The sequence below is a fragment of the Oryctolagus cuniculus genome, chromosome 7, assembly GCF_051225735.1.
Source record: "Oryctolagus cuniculus isolate XC-2025 breed Fujian yellow rabbit chromosome 7, ASM5122573v1, whole genome shotgun sequence".
Lineage (NCBI taxonomy): Eukaryota > Metazoa > Chordata > Mammalia > Lagomorpha > Leporidae > Oryctolagus > Oryctolagus cuniculus.
Genome location: NC_142873.1, coordinates 133,440,945 through 133,466,409, shown reverse-complemented (window position 1 = coordinate 133,466,409; position 25,465 = coordinate 133,440,945). Strand labels below are relative to the sequence as shown.

Below are 25,465 nucleotides of genomic sequence, written 5' to 3'. Positions count from 1 at the left end.
GGGCTGGGCTAGCTAAAAGCTAGGAACCCAGAACTTCATCCAGGTCGCCTACATGGGTGACAGGGGTCCAGGTACTTGAAGTATGTTCCACTGCTTTCCCAGGTGCATTAACAGGGAGCTGGATCAGAAGTAGATGAATCGGAACTCTCACTGGTGTTCATATGGGATGCCAGCATCAAAGGCCAAGTGGTTTAAGCCACTGTACCATGATGCCAGGCCCTTCTAACCTAGGTGAAAAAAACGAGTTTGGAGAGGTAAGGCAGTGTATCGGGTTTCATGACTGTGTGTCAGAATCAGGATTCAACCTGAGATCAGGCATTCCAAAACCTGTTTCTTAACCTTATATATTATAATCCCTTAGCTCTGTATCTAAAGAGAAAACTAAATGTGATAAAAGAAGTAAATGCTGTGGAGACTTAGAAGGGGATGTATTGTATAGATAATATGCTTGTTTTCAGGTGTGTTATCTTCTGTGGTAATGCTTACAACTTTATAGGGAGATAAGTAGAGCAGAATCTTTTTTTTTTTTTTTTAAGACTAATTTGAATAAGTTACAGAAGAGAGAGGTAGGGAGATAATCTTCCATCCACTAGTTTACTCCCAGAAAGACTGCAACAGCTGTGGCTCTGCCAGGCTGAAGCCAGGAGCTTCATCTGAGTCTCCCACTTGGGTGGCAGGAGCCCAGGTAATAAACTGGACCATCTTCTGCTGCTCTCCCAGACACATTAGCAGGGAGCTGGACCAGAAGTGGATAAGTGCTCACTCATGGTGTCACAAGCAGCACCGTAACCTGATGCACCCCAGTGCTGGCCCCTAGAGCAGAATCTTATATTAGGTAGGGTAGGGTACAGGGGGAGATGTGGCAGAAGTGATATGGAAAAATTAAATCATTGAGAGTTAAGAAATTGCTAGGGGGCCGGCGCCGCGGCTCACTAGGCTAATCCTCCGCCTAGCGGCGCCGGCACACCGGGTTCTAGTCCCGGTCGGGGTGCCGGATTCTGTCCCGGTTGCCCCTCTTCCAGGCCAGCCCTCTGCTGTGGCCAGGGAGTGCAGTGGAGGATGGCCCGGGTGCTTGGGCCCTGCACCCCATGGGAGACCAGGAAAAGCACCTGGCTCCTGGCTCCTGCCATCGGATCAGCGCGGTGCGCCGGCCGCAGCGCGCTGGCCGCGGCGGCCACTGGAGGGTGAACCAACGGCAAAAGGAAGACCTTTCCCTCTGTCTCTCTCTCTCTCACTGTCCACTCTGCCTGTCAAAAAATAAAAAAAAAATAAAAAAAAAAAGAAAAGAAATTGCTAGGACACAATAACTTAATTTTCTTAAAGGAGGTAGTGAGGAAGGATAATCTCAAATTTTATTTTTATGTAATTGAGAGAATACTAGTACTGAAAATAGAACTAAGTAAGGAGAAGCTATTTGAGTAGGGAGTATGACTGTAAGTTTATTTATGGAGTTTAGTGATTATGTGAAGAAAATGAATATTCCCTGCATGCCTTTTGACCTTGGCTACATTTTAGAATATCCATGGAATTTCAATTAAAAAAAAAATAGATTTACCAAGATGCAGACTCCGCTTGGTAAATCTCCAGTGCTGGATCTCTGGGACCCAGAACTTTCTAAAGTGCCGTAGGAAATGGACACTCGTGTTGCTAGTGGTGCAACTTCTAAAGAGCAATGTGACTTTATAGGTCTGCATTGCAAATGAATGAAGCCTCTAACCATTTCTCAAAATTTGTTCTATGGATGTTTTTGTTTTGTTTTGTTTTGTTTTGTTTTGTTGTTTTTTGACAGGCAGAGTGGACAGTGAGAGAGAGAGAGAGAGACAGAGAGAAAGGTCTTCCTTTGCCGTTGGTTCACCCTCTAATGGCCGCTGCGGCCAGCGCGCTGCAGCCGGCGCACCACCCTGATCCGATGGCAGGAGCCAGGTGCTTCTCCTGGTCTCCCATGGGGTGCAGGGCCCAAGGACTTGGGCCATCCTCCACTGCACTCCCTGGCCACAGCAGAGAGCTGGCCTGGAAGAGGGGCAACTGGGACAGAATCCGGCACCCCGACCGGGACTAGAACCCAGGGTGCCAGCACCGCAAGGCGGAGGATTAGCCTAGTGAGCCGCGGCGCCGGCCTTCTATAGATGTTTTAACATGTGAAATGACCTGTGTACAGTGTTGTAAATTGTGTTATTGATGATTGCCAAAGATTTGTAAACAACTTGTAAGCACATCAGTAGGAGGGTTGGTTAATTAAATTCAGTGTATCAACACAGTGGAATACTATTTTGTTCCATAAATTCAATTTAAATTTTTCCCCAGAAACCTTTTATTTAAGTTTTACAAACGTCATGCATTTCATAAGTACAACCAGGAACACAGTAATTGTGATTCTTCCCACTGTGCCCATACTCCCACAATGACTCCTACCCTTCTTCCTCCTCCCACTCCTATGCCTATTCTTATTTTTCACTAAGATCCATTTTCACTAAGATTTATTGTACAACAAAAACAAAGCCAGAGGCATCACAATACCAGATTTCAGGACATACTACAGGGCAGTTGTTATCAAAACAGCATGGTACAAAAACAGATGGATAGACCAATGGAACAGAATAGAAACACCAGAAATCAATCCAAACATCTACAGCCAACTTATATTTGATCAAGGATCCAAAACCAATCCCTGGAGTAAGGACAGTCTATTCAATAAATGGTGCTGGGAAAATTGGATTTCCATGTGCAGAAGCATGAAGCAAGACCCCTACCTTTCACCTTACACAAAAATCCACTCAACATGGATTAAAGACTTAAATCCACAACCCAACACCATCAAATTATTAGAGAACATTGGAGAAACCCTGCAAGATATAGGTACCAGCAAAGACTTCTTGGAAAAGACCCCGGAAGCACAGGCAGTCAAAGCCAAAATTAACATTTGGGATTGCATCAAATTGAGAAGTTTCTGTACTGCAAAAGAAACAGGCTAGTGAAGAGGCAACCGACAGAATGGGAAAAAATATTTGCAAGCTATGCAACAGATAAAGGGTTGATAACCAGAATCTGCAAAGAAATCAAGAAACTCCACAACATCAAAACCAACAACCCACTTAAGAGATGGGCCAAGGACCTCAATAGACATTTTTCAAAAGAGGAAATCCAAATGGCCAACAGACACATGAAAAAATGTTCAAGATCACTAGCAATCAGGGAAATGCAAATCAAAACCACAATGAGGTTTCACCTCACCCCGGTTAGAATGGCTTACATTCAGAAATGTACCAACAATAGATGCTGGCGAGGATGTGGGGAAAAAGGGACACTAACCCACTGTTGGTGGGAATGCAAACTGGTTAAGCCACTATGGAAGTCAGTCTGTAGATTCCTCAAAAACCTGAATATAACCCTACCATATAACCCAGCCATCCCACTCCTTGGAATTTACCCAAAGGAAATTAAATTGGCAAACAAACAAGCTGTCTGCACCTTAATGTTTATTGCAGCTCAATTCACAATAGCTAAGACCTGGAACCAACCTAAATGCCCATCAAGAGTAGACTGGATAAAGAAATTATGGGGCCGGCGCCGCGGCTCACTAGGCTAATCCTCCGCCTAGCGGCGCCAGCACACCGGGTTCTAGTCCCGGTTGGGGCGCCGGATTCTGTCCCGGTTGCCCCTCTTCCAGGCCAGCTCTCTGCTGTGGCCAGGGAGTGCAGTGGAGGATGACCCAGGTGCTTGGGCCCTGCACCCCATGGGAGACCAGGAAAAGCACCTGGCTCCTGGCTCCTGCCATCAGATCAGCGCGGTGCGCCGGCCGCAGCCCACCGGCCGCGGCGGCCATTGGAGGGTGCACAAACGGCAAAGGAAGACCTTTCTCTCTGTCTCTCTCTCTCACTGTCCACTCTGCCTGTCAAAAAAATAAATAAATAAATAAAAATAAAAAAGAAATTATGGGACATGTACTCTATAGAATACTATACAACAGTCAAAAACAATGAAATAGGTCATTTGCAACAAAATGAAGGAATCTGGAAAACATTATGCTGAGTGAATTAAGCCAGTCCCAAAGGGACAAATATCATATGTTCTCCCTGATCAGTGACAACTAACTGAGCACCAAAGGGGAAACCTGTTGAAGTGAAATGGACACTATGAGAAACAGTGACTTGATCAGCCCTTGTCCTGACTGTTGATGTACAATTTAATACTTTATCCCTTTTAGTATTTTTTTTTGTTCTAATACTATTGGTTGAATTCTGTAATTAACACATTTATTCTTAGGTGTTTAAATTTAACTGAAAAGTGATCCCTGTTAAATATAAGAGTGGGAATAAGAGAGGGAGGAGATGTATAATTTGGGACATGCTCAATCGGACTTGCCCCAAATGGTAGAGTTAGAAATGTGCCAGGGGATTCCAATACAATCCCATCAAGGTTGCTTGTACCAATGCCATCTCACTAGTCCAAGTGATCAACTTCAGTTCACAATTGATCACACTGATAGGTCTAAGAGTCAAAGGGATCACACAAACAAGACTAGTGTCTGCTAATACTAACTGATAGAATCAAAAAGGGAGAGAACGATCCATCATGGGAAGTGGGATACACAGCAGACTCATAGAATGGCAGATGTCCTAAACAGCACTCTGGCCTCAGAATCAGCCCTTAAGGCATTCGGATCTGGCTGAAGAGCCCATGAGAGTATTTTAGGCATGGAAAGCCAAGACACTCTGGCAAAAAAACAAAACAAAACAAACAAAACAAACAAACAAACAAACAAAAAACAAACCTAAAAGAAAGATCTCTGCAAGTGAGGAAAAAAAAATCTATTTTCAATTAACTTTATACACAAAAGATTAACTCTATACTAAGTAAAGAGTTCAACAGATAGTATGGGGAAAAAAACTGTTCCACTGTTCCTCAACAGTTTTTGATTTCTTTTTTGATTTCTTCTATGACCCACTGTTCATTTAGGAGCATGTCATTCAGTCTCCATGTGTTTGCATATGTTCTAGAGGTTCTTGAGTTGTTGATTTCCAATTTTGTTCCATTGTAGTCAGAGAAGATGCATGGTATGATTTTGATTTTTTTGAATTTGCTGATACTTGCTTTATTACCTGGCCTGTGGTCTATCCTACAAAAAGTTCCATGCACTGGTGAAAAGAACATATATTCTGCAACTGTAGGATGAAAAGCTCTATAGATATCCCTTAGCTCCATTTGGTCTATAGTATCGATTAACTGTTTCCTTGCTGATTTTCTGCCTGGTTGATCTGTCCATTGCTGAAAGTGAAGTATTGAAGTCCCCCATTACTATGGTATGGGAGCCTATGTCTCCCTTTAGATCCACGAACATTTCTTTTAAATAGCCAGATGCCCTGTAATTAGGTACGTATATGTTTATTATAGGCACATGTTCTTGTTGAATTGATCTCTTAATCATGCATAGTGCCCTTCTTTGTTTCTTTTAACAGTTTTTGTATTAAAGTCTATTTTGTCTGATATTAGGATGGCTACATCAACATCAACTCTTTTTGCGTGCATTTTTGTTGGTGAGATGTGTGTCTTGTGGGCAGAAAATAGATGGGTCTTATTTTTTAATCCATTCAATCTATTTGTTTTAAGATTTTATTTATTTATTTATTTGAGAGGTAGAGTTACAGACAGTGAGATGGAGAGACAGAGAGGTCTTTCCTCTACTGGTTCACTCCCCAAAAGGTCGCCACCAGTAGGAGCTGGGCTGGTCCAAGACCAGGAGCCAGGAACTTCTTCCAGGTCTCTGACATGGGTGCAGGGGCCTAAGTACTTGGGCCATCTTCTACTGCTTTTCCAGGCCATAGTAGAGAGCTGGATCAGAAGAGGAGCAGCCAGGACTAGAACCTTTGCCCATATCGGGTGCCAGTGCTGTAGGTGGAGGATTAACCTGCGCCACAGCACCAACCCCAGTCTGTATTTTTTAACTGGAGAGTTGAGGTCATTTACATTCAAGGTGACTATTGATAAGTAATATCAATGGCCTTGCTGTTTTTCCATAAATATTCCTATTATTTACTCAGGATTTCCTTTGTACTTTTACTGGGAAATTTTCTGCCTTCACCTTCTTTCATAGTGATGACTTGTGTTTCTGTGTGTAGCACATCCTTAAGCATCTTTTGTAAGGCTGGACGAGTGGTGACAAATTCTTTCAATTTTTGTTTGTTATGGAAGGTCTTTATTCCACCTTCATTCATAAATGAGAGCTTTACGGGGTACAGTATTATGTGTTGGCCGGTTTTTTTTTCTTGGAATATATCTTGCCATTCTCTGCTAGCCTGTAGGGTTTCTGAAGAGAAGTCAGCTATGTCTAATTGGAGATCCTCTGAAAGTAATCTGGCATTTCTCTCATACATATTTTAGGATCTTTTCTTTGTGTTTTCTGTGGAGAGTTTGACTATAGTGTGTCATGGTGAAGAGCTTTTCTGGTCATGTCTGTGTGCTTTTCCTACTTGGATGCCCCTTTCTCCAAATTAGGGAAGTTTTCTGTAATTATTTCACTAAAAAGGCCTCCTAATCCTTTCTCTCTTTCCATGCCTTCAGGAACTCCTAAGACCTGTATGTTTGGTCATTTGATAGTATCCCTTAGACCTCCAACACCGTTTTTTAGTTTTCTTTTGTTCTGACTGTAAAATTTCCAGAGATTTGTCTTCCAACTTGGATATTCTTTCTTCTGTCTCACTGAGTCTCCTCTTAAGGCTTTCTACCACATTCTTTATTTGTTCTGTTGAATTCTTCAATATTTCATTTTGATTTCTCTTTAAAATCTCAATTTCATGAGAAAATTTTTCTTTCATGTTATGTATGGATTTCTTTAGTTCGTGGATTTGCTTCTAATTACTTCTAAGTACTCCTATGATCAATTTTTTTAATTCCATTTCTGGCATTTCTTCAATCTCTTCATTTTCACATTTTAGTATTGAAGTTTTGTGTTTCTTTGAGGACATCATGTTGTCTTCCTTATTCTTGTTTCTTGAATTGCTGCATTTGTTTTTAGGCATTTGTGGAAATACTTGTTATTTTTTTTTCCCCCCTGTGATGGCTTTTATCTTTGGACTATGCCTCTGTGACTTAGTGGAGTGTGTGCTCTTTCAGTGAATACCCTGAGGCGTGTGCTGGATGTGGCAGGGAGCTCTGTTCAGTGCTGCAGGGTGAGGGGAGTGTCTAAGTTGACTCACAAATTGGGCATGGTAAATCTCTCTCTCTTTTTTTTTCCCCCAGAAGGGAGGTTTGTTCAGCTTTGAGATAGTCTCATGCTTACCTCCTCTCCTCCGTGGAGACCAATGCCTGGGTGCTGTCCCCAGTGGATACAGTATTCTTCCACGCTGCCACAAGAATCACATAAAGGATCTGTGCAGCCCTTGGTGTGAGCACAGATCTGAAGCAGTGACCCTCACCAGGGAATCAGGGAGCCTGGAGTGTGTGGAGCCGCCCACAGTGACTACCCAGAGACCCAGCCACACCCAGTGCTCTCCCACACAGCCACAGTGTTTTCACAGACCTAGCACACAAGACTCCCACAGTCGTGAGCTTCCAGCCCCCATCAGTTCTCCCAAACAGACGCAAGCTGGCATAGCTGTAACGTATGTCCAGAATGGCGCCTGCCCACCCTCAGTTAGAGGACACCAGTGCTGGGTGATGGGGAAGAGAGAAATGTGTCCCCCTTTTATTCCCTGTAGGTTGGTAGGTATGTTGTCCCCAACAGGGCTCCAAGCCAGACTCACACCAGGCTCTTCCTGCAGCTTTATCGCCGGTGGCTTGGGCTGCTGCAGTCTGGTCTCACCTCACTCTCCAAAGCTGGTGCTGAGGCTTTTGACTCCTGGGATCTTTAACCGTGTGTGCCCATACCCTCCACATAGATCTAAAGTGGCCCTCTAATTTGCATGGAGTTTGCTCTGCTGTTCTCTCCCTAATTCTTCCCTGAGGTTACACTCTCTTCACTTTTTTTTTTAACTGTGGTCCCCTAGACTGGACCGGTAAGCTCCCTCCCTATTCTGCTATCTTGGTGTCTCCTCCTGGAATACTATTTAGTTGTTAAAAATAATGGGCTGACTCTAAATGTACTGATGACAGAATGACTTGTTTGATATACTAAGTGGGAAAAGAAATGTTTTCTGTACTCAGATTATTTTTGGAAGGATAAACAAAAAGTTGGAAGCAGTTGCAGTTTCTCAGGGAGGGAAACTGTAGGGCACTGAGGTTAGGCTAGAATGAAATAGCTGTCAGCTGCATACATTTTTGTGTACCTTTTGAAATTTGCGATTATATATATATGTGTGTGTGTGTTTACATATTTTGTGTATACCTACATAAATATTTATTTTAAAAATTCTGTAGTTGATTCTGATACATAGTTAAAGTTTGGCCAGTGGTTTATTCATAGATCATTGGTGTTCCACATCTATAAATATTCATAGGCCTACAGGCCTAGCAACATGGGTGTTACTGGGAAGCTTTTTAGGAAAGCAAAATCTAAGGTTTCTATCCCAGACCTAATGACTCAGAATCTGCATTTTAATATGCTTCCCAGGTGATTCAAAAGGCACTTTCAAGTCTGAGAAACCATATTTTAGATCAACCAGCTAAAGCAATTAGGTAACTCAACCACTTGGCTTGACATGCAATATTCTTTCTATGTTCTTTTAAGTAATATTAATAATGTTACCACATACATATTGTACCTGTTACTCAGAAATCCAAAGCACTGTACATTTGCTGCTAGGTGCTTAATACTCACTACTGCTCAAAGCAGCATTTTCCAAAGTGTGCGCTGAACCAGGAACTTATGTTTTCGAGGGTACTAATAATATCTGTAAAAGGTTTCTCTGGTCAAATCAATTTGGGAAACATAGAGTTAAATGAAAGTGAACAGTTTTATTTATTGCAGGACTGTTCAGAGATTTGACCAAGGAATCCTTTTTTTTTCTAGGACTATCTCTCAGGTCTTTTGGTCGGTGGAACACACTTTGAGAAATGCCTGATTTAGAGGAAAGAGCACCACTGGCTTTGGAATCCTTGGCAAGTTACCTAACTTCTCCAAATATCAGTTTTCCTAACCTTACACTGGGGATAATAATACTTGCCTTGGTGGTGGTGTGAAGAATAAATGAGAGGTATATAAAAAGTTTAGCTTAAAATTTGATATCTAATAACTGTTCAATTGATAGTTACATTACGTAGGTTATATGCTTCATGTACTTCAGTTATGCTTATAGTTCATTTCACCTTTCCTTACTGTGCTCATCAGAAAGAGAGAGAGGAGAAGGTCAAATAATTTATTCTGATATAAAATGTTGTCAGCTTTATTAAAAGGTTTGATGTTCAAAATAAAACTACTAATTGATATGGGAATCATTAGCAAAGTTACTTTCTTTTCCTCTCATGTATGAGCGTTAATAAACTCATTTATATCTACTGAATTTTTATTAAAACAAATCAATAAGAAATGATATCAAACTCATCTTAAAAAGTCTGACATATTATATGGTATGTTATCAAACTATTTTAATTTTCCTTTTTTCTAGTCAATAAATTGATTGCACAAGAAGGACCTTCCTTTCTGCAAATGCGAATAAAACATTTATTGAAATCTAACTGCATCCCCCAGGCTACTGCTTTATCAAAACTATGTGCAGAATCTAAAGAAATTTCAAATGTATCATCTTTTCAGCAAGCCTATATCACATGTTTATGTTCCATGCTCCCTAATGAAGATGCTATTAAGGAGGTAAGTAAGTAACTGTTACCATTCATGCCTGCTGTGAAAATTAATAGATTTTGATAATGTTTTATGACTATTTTTTTCCCATCTGAATGAAAACTAAGACCCCTTTTTTTTAGGGTACCAAAATGTACCATTTCAGTTATATATCTATTACATAGATTGAATATAAAGTTAGGTTTTATCAGTGGATTTGAAAAGCAGGTAATTAAAGTATATACAAATGTATGTTACATGTTTGAGTAATGGTAGGTTGTGAAGTCTTTGAATGTGAAAGTTGTTTTTAAGATTTATTTTATTTGAAAGGCAGAGTAGGGGGAGGTGCTGTGGCACAGTGACTTAGGCTGTGGCCTCCAGTGCCAACATCCCATATAGGTGCCAGTTTGAGGCCTGGCTGCTACACTTCTGAGCCAGCTCCCTGCTAATGCGAAAGCATCAGTAGATGAACCAACTGTCTGAGTTCCTTCTGGTAGATCTAGAAGAAGCTCCTGGCTCTTGGCTTCAGCCTGGAACAGCCCTGGCCGTTGGTGGCCGTTTGGAGAATGAACCAGCGGATGGAAGATCTCTCTGTAACTCTGCCTTTCAAATAAATAAATAAATCTTTAAAAAAAAAAAAAAAGAAAACAAAGGCAGAGTGACAGAGTGAGACAGAGAAAGTAAGAATTCCTCAATCCACATATTTATTCCTCAAATGGCTACAATGGCTGGGCTGGCCATGCCAAAGCCAGAAGAACTCCATTTGTGTCTCCCACATGGGTGACAGGGCCCCAAGTACTTGAACAGTCTTCTGCTTTCCCAGGTGCATCAGCAGGGAGCAACCAGAACTCGAACAAATGGACCCAAAGGGGATGCTGGCATCACAAACAGCATATTAAACTGCTGTGCCCCAGTGCTGGCTCCGTAAAGTTGTTTTTTCTTCTTAGATCAATGATTTTACTATGTTTGAGAAGTGCAGAAATTGTTAACAGTAGTGTTAAAGGATAAGCTAAAGAGAGTGGCACTTAGTTTTAGTCTAACTTACTCTATTATGCATTTAACTCTGTATGCAGACAAGTATAGGACTTTAGACCCCAGGACTATAGTTTGACCAATGTTTAAGTAGCCAAAACCGGATACCATGGAAAATAACAAAGTGATTGAGTTTTTGAAAAGCTGTTTTATCAGCCTGATAGTAACCTTCTTTAAACGTGAATCATTTCTCTTAGAAAAGTTGGAACTAATTTTCTCTAATAGTTTCAGTAAATTATTTTTAAAAACTAGGAATGCCTAGGCTTTAGTTTTAGTTCATCATCAGCCTTTAATTCCCTCACCTGCCACTCAGAACTGATACATGAATTATCATTATCTCTCCTTTGCATACACTCTTATTTCCTCTGCTTGATTGTACTTGTTCAACTACCAGTGTCCTGGTTATCCGTAAATCTCCATCTGCTCCTCTTTTCTCTACTGTGTCATCAGTTTCTCCCTCTCTGTTGTAACCATCCCACAGCACTTATATTTATGTAATTTCTATAACCTCCCACAGCTGTTATTTCTTTCATCAGTAATACAGCCTGCTTCTTCCAGTTACTGTCCTATTTCTCTTAGAACCTTCTCAGTATTGTTTCTTGAATGGATTGTCTAAATTTACTATTCTTTAAAATTTTTATTTATTTATTTGAAAGAGAGAGAGAAACAGACTGAGATATCCTGTCTGCTGGTTCACTGCTTAAGTGCCTCCAACAGTCAGGCTGGACCAGGCTGAAGCTAGGAGCTGGGAACTCAGTCTGAGTCTCCTGTGTGGGTGGTGGGAACCCAAGTACTTGAGCCATTACCTGGTGCCTTCCACGATACCTATCGGCAGGAAGTTGGAATTAAGCGAGAATTGGACAGGGTTGGCGCTGTGATGTAGTAGTGGGTAAAACTGCCGCCTGCAGTGCTGGCTTCCCGGTTCAAGTCCCAGCTGCTCCACTTCCAATCCAACTCTGCTATGGCCTGGGAAAGCAGTAGAAAATGGCCAAAGTCGTACCCCTGCAGCCATGTGGGAGACCTGGGAAAGCTCCTGGCTCCTGGCTTCGGATCGGTGCAGCTCCAACCATTGCAGCCAACTGGGGAGTGAACCAGCTGATGGAAGACCTCTCTCTCTCTCTCTCTGCCTTTCTTCCTTTCTCTGTGTAACTCTTTCAAATAAATAAATAAATCTTTAAAAAGAGAGAAAATTGGAATGTGAACCCAGGCGATCAAATTTGTGATGTGGGCATCCCAAGTGATGTCTTAATACTACCAAATGCCACCACCACATTTACTATTGAACTGTTTTTCCCCTAAGACATTATAATATGACATTTGCCTCTGCCAGTCTACTAGATCATTAAATCTTATGTTAACTTTTTAGTTTGTTGCCTTGACAAAGCTTTTCACTTGGTTTCTAGGGTCTACTTAACTCTTCACTGATAGCTCCTTTTCATTTCTATTTTGCTCTTTGATAAATATTGCAATATTCAATGACCCTGTCATTGGGTCACATCTTTTTCTTTTTTAAAGATGTATTTTTATTTGAAAGGCAGAGTTACAGAGAGGCAGAGGCCTAGAGAGAGAGAAAGGTCTTCCATCTGTTGGTTCACTTCCCATATGGCCAAAGCAGCTGAGCCTAGGCCAGGTTTCCCATGTGATTGGTAGGGACTCAGACACTTGGGCCATCTTCTGCTGCCTTCCCAGTTGACATTAGCAGGGAGCTGGATTGGAAGAGGGGCAGCCAGGACTGAACTGATCCTGTGATACAGGATTCTGGCATTGTAGGTGGTGGCCACAACATTGGCCTCTAGGTTACCTCTTTTTCTGCCTTCAATGATCTCATTTTGCCTCGTGGTTTTTCAATACCTACTATAGTCCGATCCCAAATGTTTTCTCTCCAGCCCCTACCTCTCCTCCTAACTCAAGGCTCATAGCTATTGCCTAATTATTATCTCTGCCTATGTGGCTAATAACATGTCATATGTAACATGCCACAACTATTGCTCTTGGTATTAGGATTTTGTTTTTATGAGTTGTCTATTTAGTCAGTTGCCTTCCAACTGTGTTCTCTGTTGGAGGTAGAAGGGGTAATGAATAACTGACTACCACTTTTTTTCTTAGTCCTTACGGTGTTTTATGCTCTGTGCTAACTACTTTATGTGCTTTGTCATGTTTAATCTTTACAGCAACTCTGAGGTAATTCCATTGTATTAATGAGGAAAGAGAGGCTCAGATTCAGTAATACATTCCTGGTTACAAAGTTAAGATGAGTAAGCTGAGATTCAGACCTGAGTTGGTTTTTTGTTTGTTTGTTTGTTTGTTTTGACAGGCAGAGTGGACAGAGAGAGAGAGACAGAGAGAAAGGTCTTCCTTTTGCCGTTGGTTCACCCTCCAATGGCCGCTGTGGCCGGCGCACTGCAGCCAGTGCATCAAGCTGATCCGAAGCCAGGAGCCAGGTACTTATCCTGGTCTCCCATGCGGGTGCAGGGCCCAAGTACTTGAGCCATCCTCCACTGCACTCCCTGGCCATAGCAGAGAGCTGGCCTGGAAGAGGGGCAACCGGGACAGAATCCGGCGCCCCGACCGGGACTAGAACCCGGTGTGCCGGCTCCGCAAGGTGGAGGATTAGCCTATTGAGCCACAGTGCCGGCCCAGACCTGAGTTTTACTACCAGTAATATTAAAGACACAAAATAATGAATATTGCCCTCATTTTTGTGTGCAGAAGTGTTCATATCTCAAATGCCATGTTAGACTTTAGATGTAAGATGGATACAGAAGCCTGTGAACTGACATACTTGCTCTCACTTATAGCCTCTATATTCTTTTCTCCTCAAAACTAACCAGAGTAGTCCCGCTAAAACTTAAGTCAGACCATTCCACTCCTTTATTTGAAACCATCCGGCAGCCTTCCATCTTCCTCAGAATGAATCCTTAAGTCTTTATTCTGTGTGCCGTGATCCTGGGCTACTATAACTTAATACTCACTGCTCTCCAGCCACCTTTTCTTTGTTGTTCTTAGAACAAACCAAGCACGATTCTTGCTTAGAGGTTTTTTGTTTGTTTGTTTTTTTGACAGTGGACAGTGAGAGAGAGACAGAGAGAAAGGTCTTCCTTTGCCGTTGGTTCACCTTCCAATGGCCGCCGCAGCCGGCGCGCTGCAGCCGGCGCACCGCGCTGATCCGCTGGCAGGAGCCAGGTGCATCTTCCTGGTCTTCCATGGGGTGCAGGGCCCAAGTACTTGGGCATCCTCCACTGTACTCCCAGGCCACAGCAGAGAGCTGGCCTGGAAGAGGGGCAACCGGGACAGAATCCGGCGCCCCGACCGGGACTAGAACCCAGTGTTGCCGGCGCTGCAGGCGGAGGATTAGCCTAGTGAGCCGTGGCGCCGGCCTGCTTAGAGTTTTATACTTGCTGTTTTCTCTGCCCAGAATGTCCTTCCACAAGATGAAACCTTCCTCATTGTCCCATCTAAAATAATGCCCTACTTCCTACTATACCCTCTTTTCAGTAAATATCTTCTGTAATTATTACAGATATTAAGCCTCCTAAAATGACTTCATAGCACATGTTACTAATTCCCTTGGGTGTTATTTGTGCTTATTCTCTGTTTCTTCCTACCCAGTTATAAACTGTGTATGAATGGAAACACATTGTTCATTGCTGTATCTCTACGTTCTAGAAGAATTCTTAGCCATGTAGGCACTCAGTACTCATTTATTGAATGAATAAAAAGTTAAGCCCCAGCCCTTGGTATTTTCTTACTAGGATTTCTAGCTTCATTACATAAATTATGACCAGAATATGAAGCTGAAACATTCCATTCATGCTTTTCAAATTTTAAAATTTCACTTGGAGGGCTTTATTTTCCCTAAGGATTTACTTATTTATTTATTTAATTTGGAAGAGTTTACAGAGCGAAAGGGACTCACAGAGAGAAAGTGTTTCATCCACTGATTCCCAGATAGGTATAATGATTAGAGTTGCCAGGCCGAAGCCAGGAGCCAGGATCTTGGGCTGTCTTCCACTGCTTTTTCCAGGCCATTAGCAGGGAGCTGGATCAGAAATGGAGCAGCCAGTACTCAAACCAGTGTCCATATGTGTTACCAGCTTTGCAGCTGGCAGCTTTACCTGATACACCACAAAGCCAGTCTCAGGAGTTCTTTTTTTTAAAAGGTAGAGTGCTGGGGCTGGGGCTGTGGTGCAATGGGTTAATGCCTGGCCTGAAGTGCTGGCATCCCATATGGGTGCCAGTTCGAGACCTGGCTGCTCCACTTCCAATCCAGCTCTCTGCTATGGCCTGGAAAACAGTAGATGATGGCCCAAGTCCTTGGGCCCCTGCAACCGCATGGGAGACCCAGAAGAAGCTCTTGGCTCCTGGCTTCGGATCGGTGTAGCTCTGGCAGTTACAGCCAATTGGGGAGTGAACCAGCAGAAGGAAGCTCGCTCTCTCACTCTCTCTCTCTCTCTTTCTTTCTCTCTCTCTCTCTCTCTCTGTGTAACTCTGACTTTCAAGTAAGTAAATCTTTTTTTAAAAAAATGAATAGGCCGGCGCCGCGGCTCACTAGGCTAATCCTCCCCCTGCGGCGCTGGCACTCTGGGTTCTAGTCCCGGTTGGGGTGCTGGTTCTGTCCTGGTTGCCCCTCTTCCAGTCCAGCTCTCTGCTGTGGCCCAGGAAGGCAGTGGAGGATGGCCCAAGTCCTTGGGCCCTGCACCCGCATGGGAGACTGGGAGGAAGCGCCTGGGTCCTGGCTTCGGATCGGTGCAGTGTGGCAGCCATAATGTAGAGTGCTGAGGGTGCAGGGCAGGTGGCAGTGGTGGAGATAGAGCTCTTCCATCTGCTTGTTCATTCTCCAAATGCCCACAACAGCCAGGGCTGTGCTGGGCTGAAGCTAGAACCCCTGAACTCCCTTCAGGTTTCTCACATGTGCCGTAGGGGCCCAAGACACTTGAGCCATCATCTATTGCCTCCTATGATGTGTTAGCAGAAATCTGGATTGTAAGTGTAGGAGCCAGGACTTAGCACTCTTACGTGATGTGGTGGTGGCTTACCTGTTGAATCAAAATGCCTGCCTATGGAGATCTTTTTGAATCCTAAAATTGCAGTTCATATTTTTCTCTAAATTGTGGGACATGGTGAAACTAAGTATAGTGCTATGATTCAGATTCCTGCATATGATTGAATCATAGATTGATGCTTGAGTTGGTGATTGTTCTAGATGCCTAATACCCTGCTTAGCCCAAGTCATGTCTACCCTTTGTGAGAAGCTTTAGTCAGATTCTTTGTTGAAATCTGAGATACTTCTCTGTAGCCAAAATGATTCTAGGAATTTGTGATTCCATTCTGGCTCCTGGTATCCTCTCCTTTGTATCAACTTTGGTCTGCAAGTTCTCACAAACTCTTTATTCCAGGATTTTGGGTTAGCAACATCCCATTGGGAAACCATGTAACCTTTGCACATTGAGATTTAGCCATCATTTGAAGTGAAGGGTTTGTGTAGGCAGAGATTGTGTGTGTGGATAGAATTGCAGAATGCTGGTTGTCTGTGTGTTGGGAAATGGCCATACAGAAGAGCCCCTGATATAGGATACAGACATGTAACAGCCAGTTGTTGCCTATAAGGTGGGCAAGAGTGGGTAGTTTCCCCAACCATTGATTGAAGCTATGCCTCACAGCCTCACTAATAATTTTTTGGGTGTTCTTTCCATGGAGAAATCAAAGGATAAAATAATTAGCACTGCCTGTCTTTTCAGACTTCCCACTTCAACCTTAAAAATAGTTATAGAAAACATTTATTGAGCACTTGCCTATTCTAAGAACTATGCTATGTGTTTTAAATGTGTTGGCATCTAATCCTTATAAAAATCCTACGAATAGGATAGCAATTAACTGAGACTCAGATTATATAACTGACCCACTAAATGGTGGACTCAGAGTTTGCTTTGCTTTGCACATATCGTTCTCATCCACACACGTCTTCTTATTTAAGTTTTCCAAACCTTCTGTTATGAGTGTCTGGTTCTTCCCCAGTTCTGGCTCTTAATTAGAATAGAATTCTTCCGAAGAGGGGTTTCTCTTGTTTTGTTTGCTCAGAGAGGAAACTTAAGCAGTCACATTTGTGACTCTTAAGTCAGGAAACATGCTGGCTGGCTTATTACGAGACTAGATCTGCCAGAGAACAAAGGCAAAGTGTGCTTTTTCACAAAATGTCTAGAGAAGTACAAGCAGCAGTCAGAATATGTAGGCTTGAATCTTGGCATTTAGTATCCATATGGCCTTAGGCAGGTAGCTTCATTCTTTATCCATAAAGTGGGCAAAGTGATAGTTGGTATCTCACAAGATAGCTGGGTAGTTCAAAAGTGGAAATAACTAAAGCATCAAACACAGTTCCTGGCATTTATAAATAGAGGCCTTGATGCAAGAATTGTTTAGGCCTAGGGTACAGAACTAGGGAGGAGTAGTCAAGATTGATCAAAGATGAAATCTAAATTTGGACAGAAAAGAAGAGTTCTATACATAGAGATAGCCTCCTTTGAATCTGTTCGTATTTTTTAAAGCATTTGAGGGGCTAACTATAAACCTGTATACTAATATATTTATTTGCAGTTATTGAGTAGGGTAATGAGATACATACTGCTTACCTCTAGTAATAGCTGGATTATTGTGTGTTTGGGAAATGTAATCAGAGTAAGATGTAGTAGTAATGGCTGTTCTCAGCACCTGATATGTACCAGAAAAAGAAGGAACAGCAAAAATGCTACGCCTGGAATTTGGTACCGCCTCATCCTGTAACAACAAAAACTTTCCCTTTTATCTCTCAGCCTTTATTTAAAACTGCTTTGTTTCTAGTGTATTAGGCATTGGCAGATACAGAACAATATGTATGACCTTCTTTGCCAGAAATGGTTATAGGAAAATAAGTATTAAGGTATATGATGCTGCCTCTAAGCTCAGTAGAAGTGTAGGGACAGAGAATATCCACGTTGTATGACATATAAGACTTGACATAAGAATTAATTGTTGAGTTGAACTTTTTTTTTAAAGATTTATTTATTTATTTATTTGAAAGGCAGAGTTACAGAGAGGCAGAGAGAGAGAGAGAGAGGTCTTCCATCTGCTGGTTCACTCCCCAGATGGCTGCAACAGCCAGAGCTATGCCGATACGAAGCCAGGAGCTTCCTCCTGGTCTCTCATGCAGGTTCAGGGGCCCAAGGACTTTGGCCATTTTCTAATGCTTTCCCAGGCCACAGCTGAGAGCTGGATCAGAGGTGGAGCAGCCGGGACTCAAATTAGCATCCATATGGGATGCTGGCCCTGCAGACCGAGGCTTTAACCCACTGCACCACAGCGCTAGCCCGAGTTGAACTTTGAAATAATGGTGGAGTTTGGATGGATAGAAAAGATGATTTGGGGTTAACTGACTGATAGGTAAAGAAATTAATGTGTATTTTGCAGGGGCCCACTAGGGGATTCCCTGCCAAGACAGAATGGTATTGAAGTCTTATGAGAAGAAAGATCTGTTAGATTGGGGGAAAAAAAAAAAAACTTAAGAAGCTGTAGAGCATTTAGAGCTTACATTTGATAAAGTAGGAATTAGGAAGGCTTTGAAGGTAGGAAGTGGCATGACTAAAGTAATTTTTTGGGAACATTAGAAACAGTAGTATACATTAGGTTTAGGATGAGAGATTGGAGTGAGCAAGAGAGCAAAGAGGACTAGCTGACAGGACAAATGCAGAGAAGGATGTACAGAGATACCTTGCAGAGGCTTACAAGGCTTGTAGCCTGGAAGACTAGAAGAACTGTTGCTCTGTTACTAAGATGACAGAGAAGGAGTGAAGGAATAGGGAGGACGTGGAAAGAGAATCAGCTTTATTTTATAAGTAATCTTTCCTGGTTGTTTATAACAAGTCCAGACTAGAGTGCAGGTCACCTGGCTAGTCCTTTTCCCACTGTACCACTTATTTCTAATTGATAGGCAGTGATGAGCCGTGTTGTTACTTGGAATATATTGGTAGTAAGTAAGTCATTGCATTCATAGTTATACATACATACAGGTATAATTTAAAGCATTTTTTATCATGATTGGGATTAATTTGTTAAATACATCAATGTAAAAACATTTAACACATTTATTTTAAAAGAGACTGACACCATCATAATTTCATTCGTCTCTGATCTAGTGACGGTTTCTTTTGCATGTGACAGCAGAATTAAAGAAAATCTTTAGTTTACTTTGGGAAAGTACTACGGAATCACTAAATGTTCTTTAATTGGAGTTTAAAGTCATCATGTGTTCAGAGGTTGCATAGTTACACATTTACTGTCTACTTCAGCTGAGTTCAGGAGGAGAGTTAAATTAGCTTCAGCAACAGCTGGGAATAAAGATACTTTGTATGTTGGCACCTGTGGGTCTCCCAGTAGCGGGTGTCTGTAATGGGAAACCTCTACTGGGGAAGTATAGCTAGACACATACAATTAAGATTAATTGACTAGGTCATCTGAAAGCCAAGATTCAGAACCCAATGTATAAAGAGTGAGTCCTTCCAGAAATGTAGGTCTGGAGGGTAGAAGAGTTCCTTGGAATCCTGGGGTTCAAGGTTTTAATACTTGATTAATACAGAATTGAGTGAGATGAAAATTTTTTATGAAATTTACAAATTTTACAGTGGCCTAGTATTCCAAATGAATATTTCTTAAAGGGAATATTTTTGCAAAGAATAAGCATTTCCACATATGAAACGAAGAATAATGTTTTAAACATGAAGCACTTACTTATTTTAAAGAGCCAAAATATCTGTTATCAGAGCTCTTGTCTGATGAGATAGGGATTCAGTTTAGTCTTGATTCCTGAAGAACCTCTGTATTCAGTTTCTGATGTGTTTGAGAGACAATAGCAAAGGCTTGTTTTTTTCTTTTGATGGAGAAAGGAAAGACAAATAGGATCTAATTTACTCACTAGTGTAACACCTTTGGGAATTGACACAGTCACTAGGAATAAACGATAAACAGAGCAAATACATTGAAATGGGACCCAAGGGGAATTCAGTTTGGGAGTAGAAGAAAAAGTAAACAAGAGCTTAGAAATTCCAGCTGTAGTTTAAATAAGAATCAGTATTAAGATAAATCTTTGAAAAGGAATAACTACAAAGTATTTAATTAAAATTGCAATTTAATATTTTTACTGTGTTCTCATATAGGCAGTAACATGCATGCTTAAGAAATACACAAATGGTAGAAAGGCTGTATGACAACTTGCCTGCTTAAATATTATATTTTCTAAAACAGAGTTTTTTTAAAAAAACAGCTTTGAAGAGATGTCTTTCCAGGAGTTAATAAGCATCTGGATTTAACTTTTAGTCACAGTTTAATGGATTATGTGTGAGTATTTTGGTATACATATAATTACACTGTAGGGTCATTATAGAGAGTCAATCAGAGACATAATTTTGAAGAATTCATAGGACATTTTAGGCGTCTCTCAGATACACAGTAGTAAAGTTTATGTAGAAGCACTAATGACCATTTATTTCTTTAAGGAACATGCGGGGGCCAGCGCTGAGGCGTAGTGGGTAAAGCTGCCGCCTGTAGTGGCGGCATCCCTTATGGGCGCCGGTTCGAGTCCTGGCTGCTCCACTTCCTATACAGCTCTCTGCTCTGGCCTGGGAAAGCAGTAGAAGATAGCCCAAATGCATGGGAGACCCGGAGGAGGCTCCTGGCTCCTGGCTTCAGATCAGCTCAGCTCTGTCCATTGCAGCCAGTTGGGGAGTGAACCAGCAAATGGAAGACCTCTTTTTCCTTCTCTCTCTCTGCATAACTCTGACTTTCAAATAAATAAATAAATCTTTTCTAAAAAAAAAAAAAAAAAAGAAAAGAAAAGAAAAGTGTAAGTATCCATGTAAGGAATATTGCCTATCTGTGGTCTGACATTTCAAAGATTTATTTATTTGAAAATCAGAGTTACAGAGAGGGAGAGAGACAGAAAAATGGTTCATTTTCCAGATGACTGCAACGGCCAGAGTTGATCTGGGCTAGAGCCATGAGCTTCATCTGGGTTCCCTGTGTGGGTTGCAGGAACCCAAACACGAGGGCCATCTTCTGCTGCTTTTCGCAGGCCTATATGAGGGAACCATGATTTGGAAATGCAGCATCAGGGACAAGAACTGGCACTCATGTGAGATGCTGGCATCACAGGTGATAACTTTACCACACCACACCACAACGCTGGCCCCAAGAAGGCTGACATTTTATTTTTTAAAGATTTATTTATTTGAAAGTCAGAGTTACACAGACAAAGAGAGGGAGAGGGAGAGAAAGAGAGAGGGGAGCTGTGCCTATCCAAAACCAAGAGCCAGGAGCCTCCTCCCAGTCTCTCACATTGGTGTAGGGGCCCAACAAGTTGGGCCATCTTCCACTGCTTTCCCTGGCCATAGCAAAGAACTGGAATGAAGCCGGCGCCGTGGCTCAATAGGCTAATCCTCCACCTTGCGGCGCCGGCACACCGGGTTCTAGTCCCGGTTGGGGCACCGGATTCTGTCCCGGTTGCCCCTCTTCCAGGCCAGCTCTCTGCTATGGCCAGGGAGTGCAGTGGAGGATGGCCCAGGTGCTTGGGCCCTGCACCCCATGGGAGACCAGGAAAAAGCACCTGGATCCTGGCTCCTGCCATCGGATCAGCACGGTGCGCCGGCTGCAGCGGCGGCCATTGGAGGGTGAACCAACGGCAAAAAGGAAGACCTTTCTCTCTCTGTCTCTCTCTCTCACTGTCCACTCTGCCTGTCAAAAAAAAAAAAAAAAAAAAAAAAAAAAAAAGAACTGGAATGGAAGTGGAGAATCTGGGAGTCGAACTAGAGCCCATATGGGATGTCGGCACTGCAGGCAGTGGCTTTACCCACTGTCATAGTGCTGGCCCCAAAGGCCGACATTTTAAAAACTAATGTGAAGCATTTTTTTCCAAGTGATGTCTGTGAATCTGATGTTTTTTCTAAAAGTAGGACCAGGATACTTGAAATGTAAGTTTGCTAACTGTAACTCCCACCTTTCTATTCTACAAGCATGGAAGTCAGGACTGTTACATGAAGAACTTGAAATCTTTTTTGATTCATTTTTGAAAAAATAAAACACCAATTTCAGTTTTTCAAAATCTGTTAGAAAAAGTTATTGGCAGTATATATCATTAATGACACTGGTAGAAGACTAGCTTATATTGATAGGTTAAGCAGAAAAATATGCTGCCTCTACCCAGCTTCTCTTATGCCAGCTGGCTCCCTTTTACACTATTGGTATTCCCTGCTTCCTTTCTTTTATATTGAAGATAGACATTTTCTTTTAAGAGAAGTTTAGATTCATGTGTAATAGTTGGAAATATTACATTCTTTCAAAATACATCCACTGGAGTACTTGCTGGGCACTAGGGCTACAAAGATGGACAAGACACAGGGGCAAGAGACTTAGGGAGAGGTTTGATATAGTTATTACTGGAAACCAGGGAGTGAATGAGAATAACATTTTGGAACTCTTTAGAATGACAAAAAGCTTAAAACAACCTGAGGAGATTTTATTAAAAAAAAAGAAGAAGAAGATAAATCTCAGTAAGAACAGGGAGCTTGGTGGTATTTTAGCTTGTCTTACTTCCCATCCTCTTTTCTAAAGCTCCACAGTACTCTTGAAAATGATAAGCATTGCAACTACAGTACCTGTGAAAAACAGCAACCTAGCAGCAATCTGAGGAGGCAGAATAGATTTGGAGTTCCCCAAAAGTTCATTCCTAGGAAATTGTAATTATTTGTTCTTGCCCCAAAGCTCCATCATCAGGACTTCTGTTTATTTGACTTAGAGTTCACTTGTGCCAGAAACGGTCTCCCCAGGATATTTGCCAGAAATAATCTCTGGTAATTATTTAACATAACAGTTGTCTGAGGAGGCATATCACCAGTTAGATTAATAAGATGTTGACCAAAAAAATTAAAAGGAAAAGCTGGGATTTGAGTTGTCCACAGGCAATTTTGATTTTTTGTTGTTGTTGATTTGTTTTTGTTTTTAAGATTCATTCATTTATTTGAAAGGCAGGGAGAGACAGAGATCCAACCACTAGTTTACTTCCCTGATGGCCGCAGCAGCCATAGCTGGGCCTGGCCAAAGGCAGGAGCCAGGAACTCCATCCAGGTCTCCCACGTGGGTGGCAAAGGCCCAGGTACTTTGGCTATCTTCTGCTGCCTTCCTATGCACATTAGCCGGAAACTATATAGGAAAGCTGAGAGCCGGGACTCAAACCAGCACTCTGATGTGGAATGCCATTTTTGCAAACTGAGACTTAACCCACAGAGCCACAATGCTGTCTCCGCATAAGGGACTTCAAAAAGCTCTGACTTATTTTTGAGACTTTAAAAGATGTTTCCGTGTATAGGTCTCTGCCTAAAAAGGCCCTCATCCCTCACCTCTGGTTTAGTGGAGGAGTAAGGGCAAGGCAGAGTTGTAAACTGCCTTAATTATTGAAAGCATGCCCCACCACACACAGAGCATCTCAACAGAAAGAGACTTATCTGTTCGAGGCATTTAAGGAAATGTCTATGTATATATATAGCCAGTCACTAAGCTAACTGAGCAGAGACTACAGTGATCACACCTGACGAATATGCAGATGTTACAGTATTGTTCCAGGGCCAGCGCGGTGTCGTAGTAGGTAAAGCTGCCGCTTGCAGTGCCAGCATCCCATATCGGGGATGACTTCGGATCAGTGTAGCTCCGGACATTGTGGCCAGTTGGGGAGTAAACCATCAGATGGAAGACTTCTCTCCCACTCCCTCCCTCCCTCCCTCCCTCCTCCCCCCCGCCCCTCTTTCTCTCTGTGTAACTCTTTCAAATAAAATTTTTTTTTTTTTTTTTAACAGGCAGAGTTAGAGAGAGACAGAGAGAAAGAAAGGTCTTCCATTGGTTCACCCCCCCAAATGGCCATCATGGCTGGCGCACTGCGCCATTCCGAAGCCAGGAGCCAGGTGCTTCCTCCCAGTCTCCCATGCGGGTGCAGGGCCATCCTCCACTGCCTTCCCGAGCCACAGAGAGCTGGACTGGAAGAGGAGCAACCGGGACAGAATCCAGCACCCCAACTGGGACTAGAACCCGGAGTACCAGTGCCTCAGGCAGAGGATTAGCCTAGTGAGCTGCAGTGCCAGCCCAAATAAGTAAATCTTAAAAAAAAAGGAAAAAAAAAATTTGTTCCAGAAAAATCACAGAACAAACCATAGAGAAATGAGTGAAATCTCATTTCTATAGTTGTCCTAATATATGAGGGTGCTTCAAAAAGTTCATGAGAAAATGGACAAAAGATAACATTATTTTGGTGCAAAAAATTTTGAAACCCATGTATAGATTTTTTTATAATAACATTTTCATGAACTTTTTGAAGAGCCTTGTGCATGGATTTTAAAATAAATGTCTTTTAATTCCATTTTTCCACAAAGTTATTGGAGTATTCTTAATATTAGTTAAAATATTGTCATTTGAGTGAGTGTTCAGTCTAGTGGTTAATATGCTGTTTGGGAAATCCACATTCTGTATTGATGTGCATGGGTCCAAGTTTCAGCTCTGCACCTGATTCCACCTTTCTGCTAATGTGAACCCTGATGGGAGCAGTGATAACACAACTAATTAAGTTCCTGCCAGCCATTTGGGAGACCAGAAGTGAGTTAATGGCTCCTGTCTTTGACTCCAACCATTACAGGCATTTGGAGATGCTTCCTCTGTTTGTGTCTTTATATGGTTCTGCCTCTCAAATAAATAAATTTTTCTTTGATTCCAGTTATCATGGGGCTGTGCGTAGTAGGCTAAGCCCCCACCTGCGGCACTGACATCCTATATGGATGCTGGTTAATGTCCCGGCTGCTGCAAAGAAAATAAAAAATCCCACTATCATACAAAGAAATATGATAATTCTTACTCAGAGGAAAAAAGCAGCCAGTAGAAACGTTTTTTGAGGAAGCATTCACACAGGATTCAGTAGACACAGAACTTTTTTTTTTTTTTTTTAAAGCTTGCTTGAAAGGCAGAGAGACATAGACAGGCAGACAGTGTTCTCATCTGCTTGTTCACTTCCCGGTTAGGCAGAAGCTGAGACCCAGGAACTCATTCTAGTTCTCCCACATGAGTGACAGGCACCCAACTACTTTCATCATCACCTTCTTCCCAGGGTGAATATTAGGAAACTGTAATGGGGAACGGAGCTGGGATTTGAACTCAGGCACTCTGATATAGGAAGCAGACATCCCAGTGTCTTAAATGCTGTGCCAAATGCCTGCTCCTGGATAAAGAATTTAGATATGTTACTATAATGCAGTCAATTCTTTCACTGCACCCTGAATTAGTGAATAATGAACCATTGCTTCCAACGGAAATGCACAATTAGAGTCTTGTGAGCTTTTGTCCTTCAACCAATCCGTATATGAACTCTATGTGTATTTCTGGTTAAAACTACCTTATTAGATGTATATTGCTGCTTTATTTATTGAACTGATGGACAACTCATAACTCGTGAGCCCCATAACTCATACATGAACGGAGCTTGTCTAACACATGTTTTCTATATAAAGTGCATCATAGTCATGTATGTAGAAACATTAGCTCTTCAGCAGTACATTTGGGGTCTATGTTGAGTGGCAGGATCACTAACAAAAAGCATAGAAATGAGAAAAACATGGCATTAAATAGAATGCACTAAAGGACCATTATTTACAGTGTGGCAGCTAA

General features: G+C 42.0%; 1 protein-coding gene across 5 annotated transcripts in view; it reads left to right on the top strand.

The window, feature by feature from the left end:
- Positions 1-25,465, top strand: part of RLF (RLF zinc finger) — a 104,264-nt gene that overhangs the window by 50,426 nt on the left and 28,373 nt on the right. For 2 of the 5 annotated variants that reach the window (XM_002715189.6, XM_089300922.1), the window contains exon 5: positions 9,540-9,742. The exons of 1 other annotated variant lie outside the window; for it this stretch is intronic. In XM_002715189.6, coding sequence (XP_002715235.3) covers positions 9,540-9,742 — 203 coding nt within the window. Of the gene's footprint in view, positions 1-8,545; positions 8,611-8,944; positions 9,129-9,539; positions 9,743-25,465 lie in introns of those variants that run through there. 2 more of the 5 variants (XM_051856646.3, XM_089300921.1) reach the window with 2 other exon arrangements.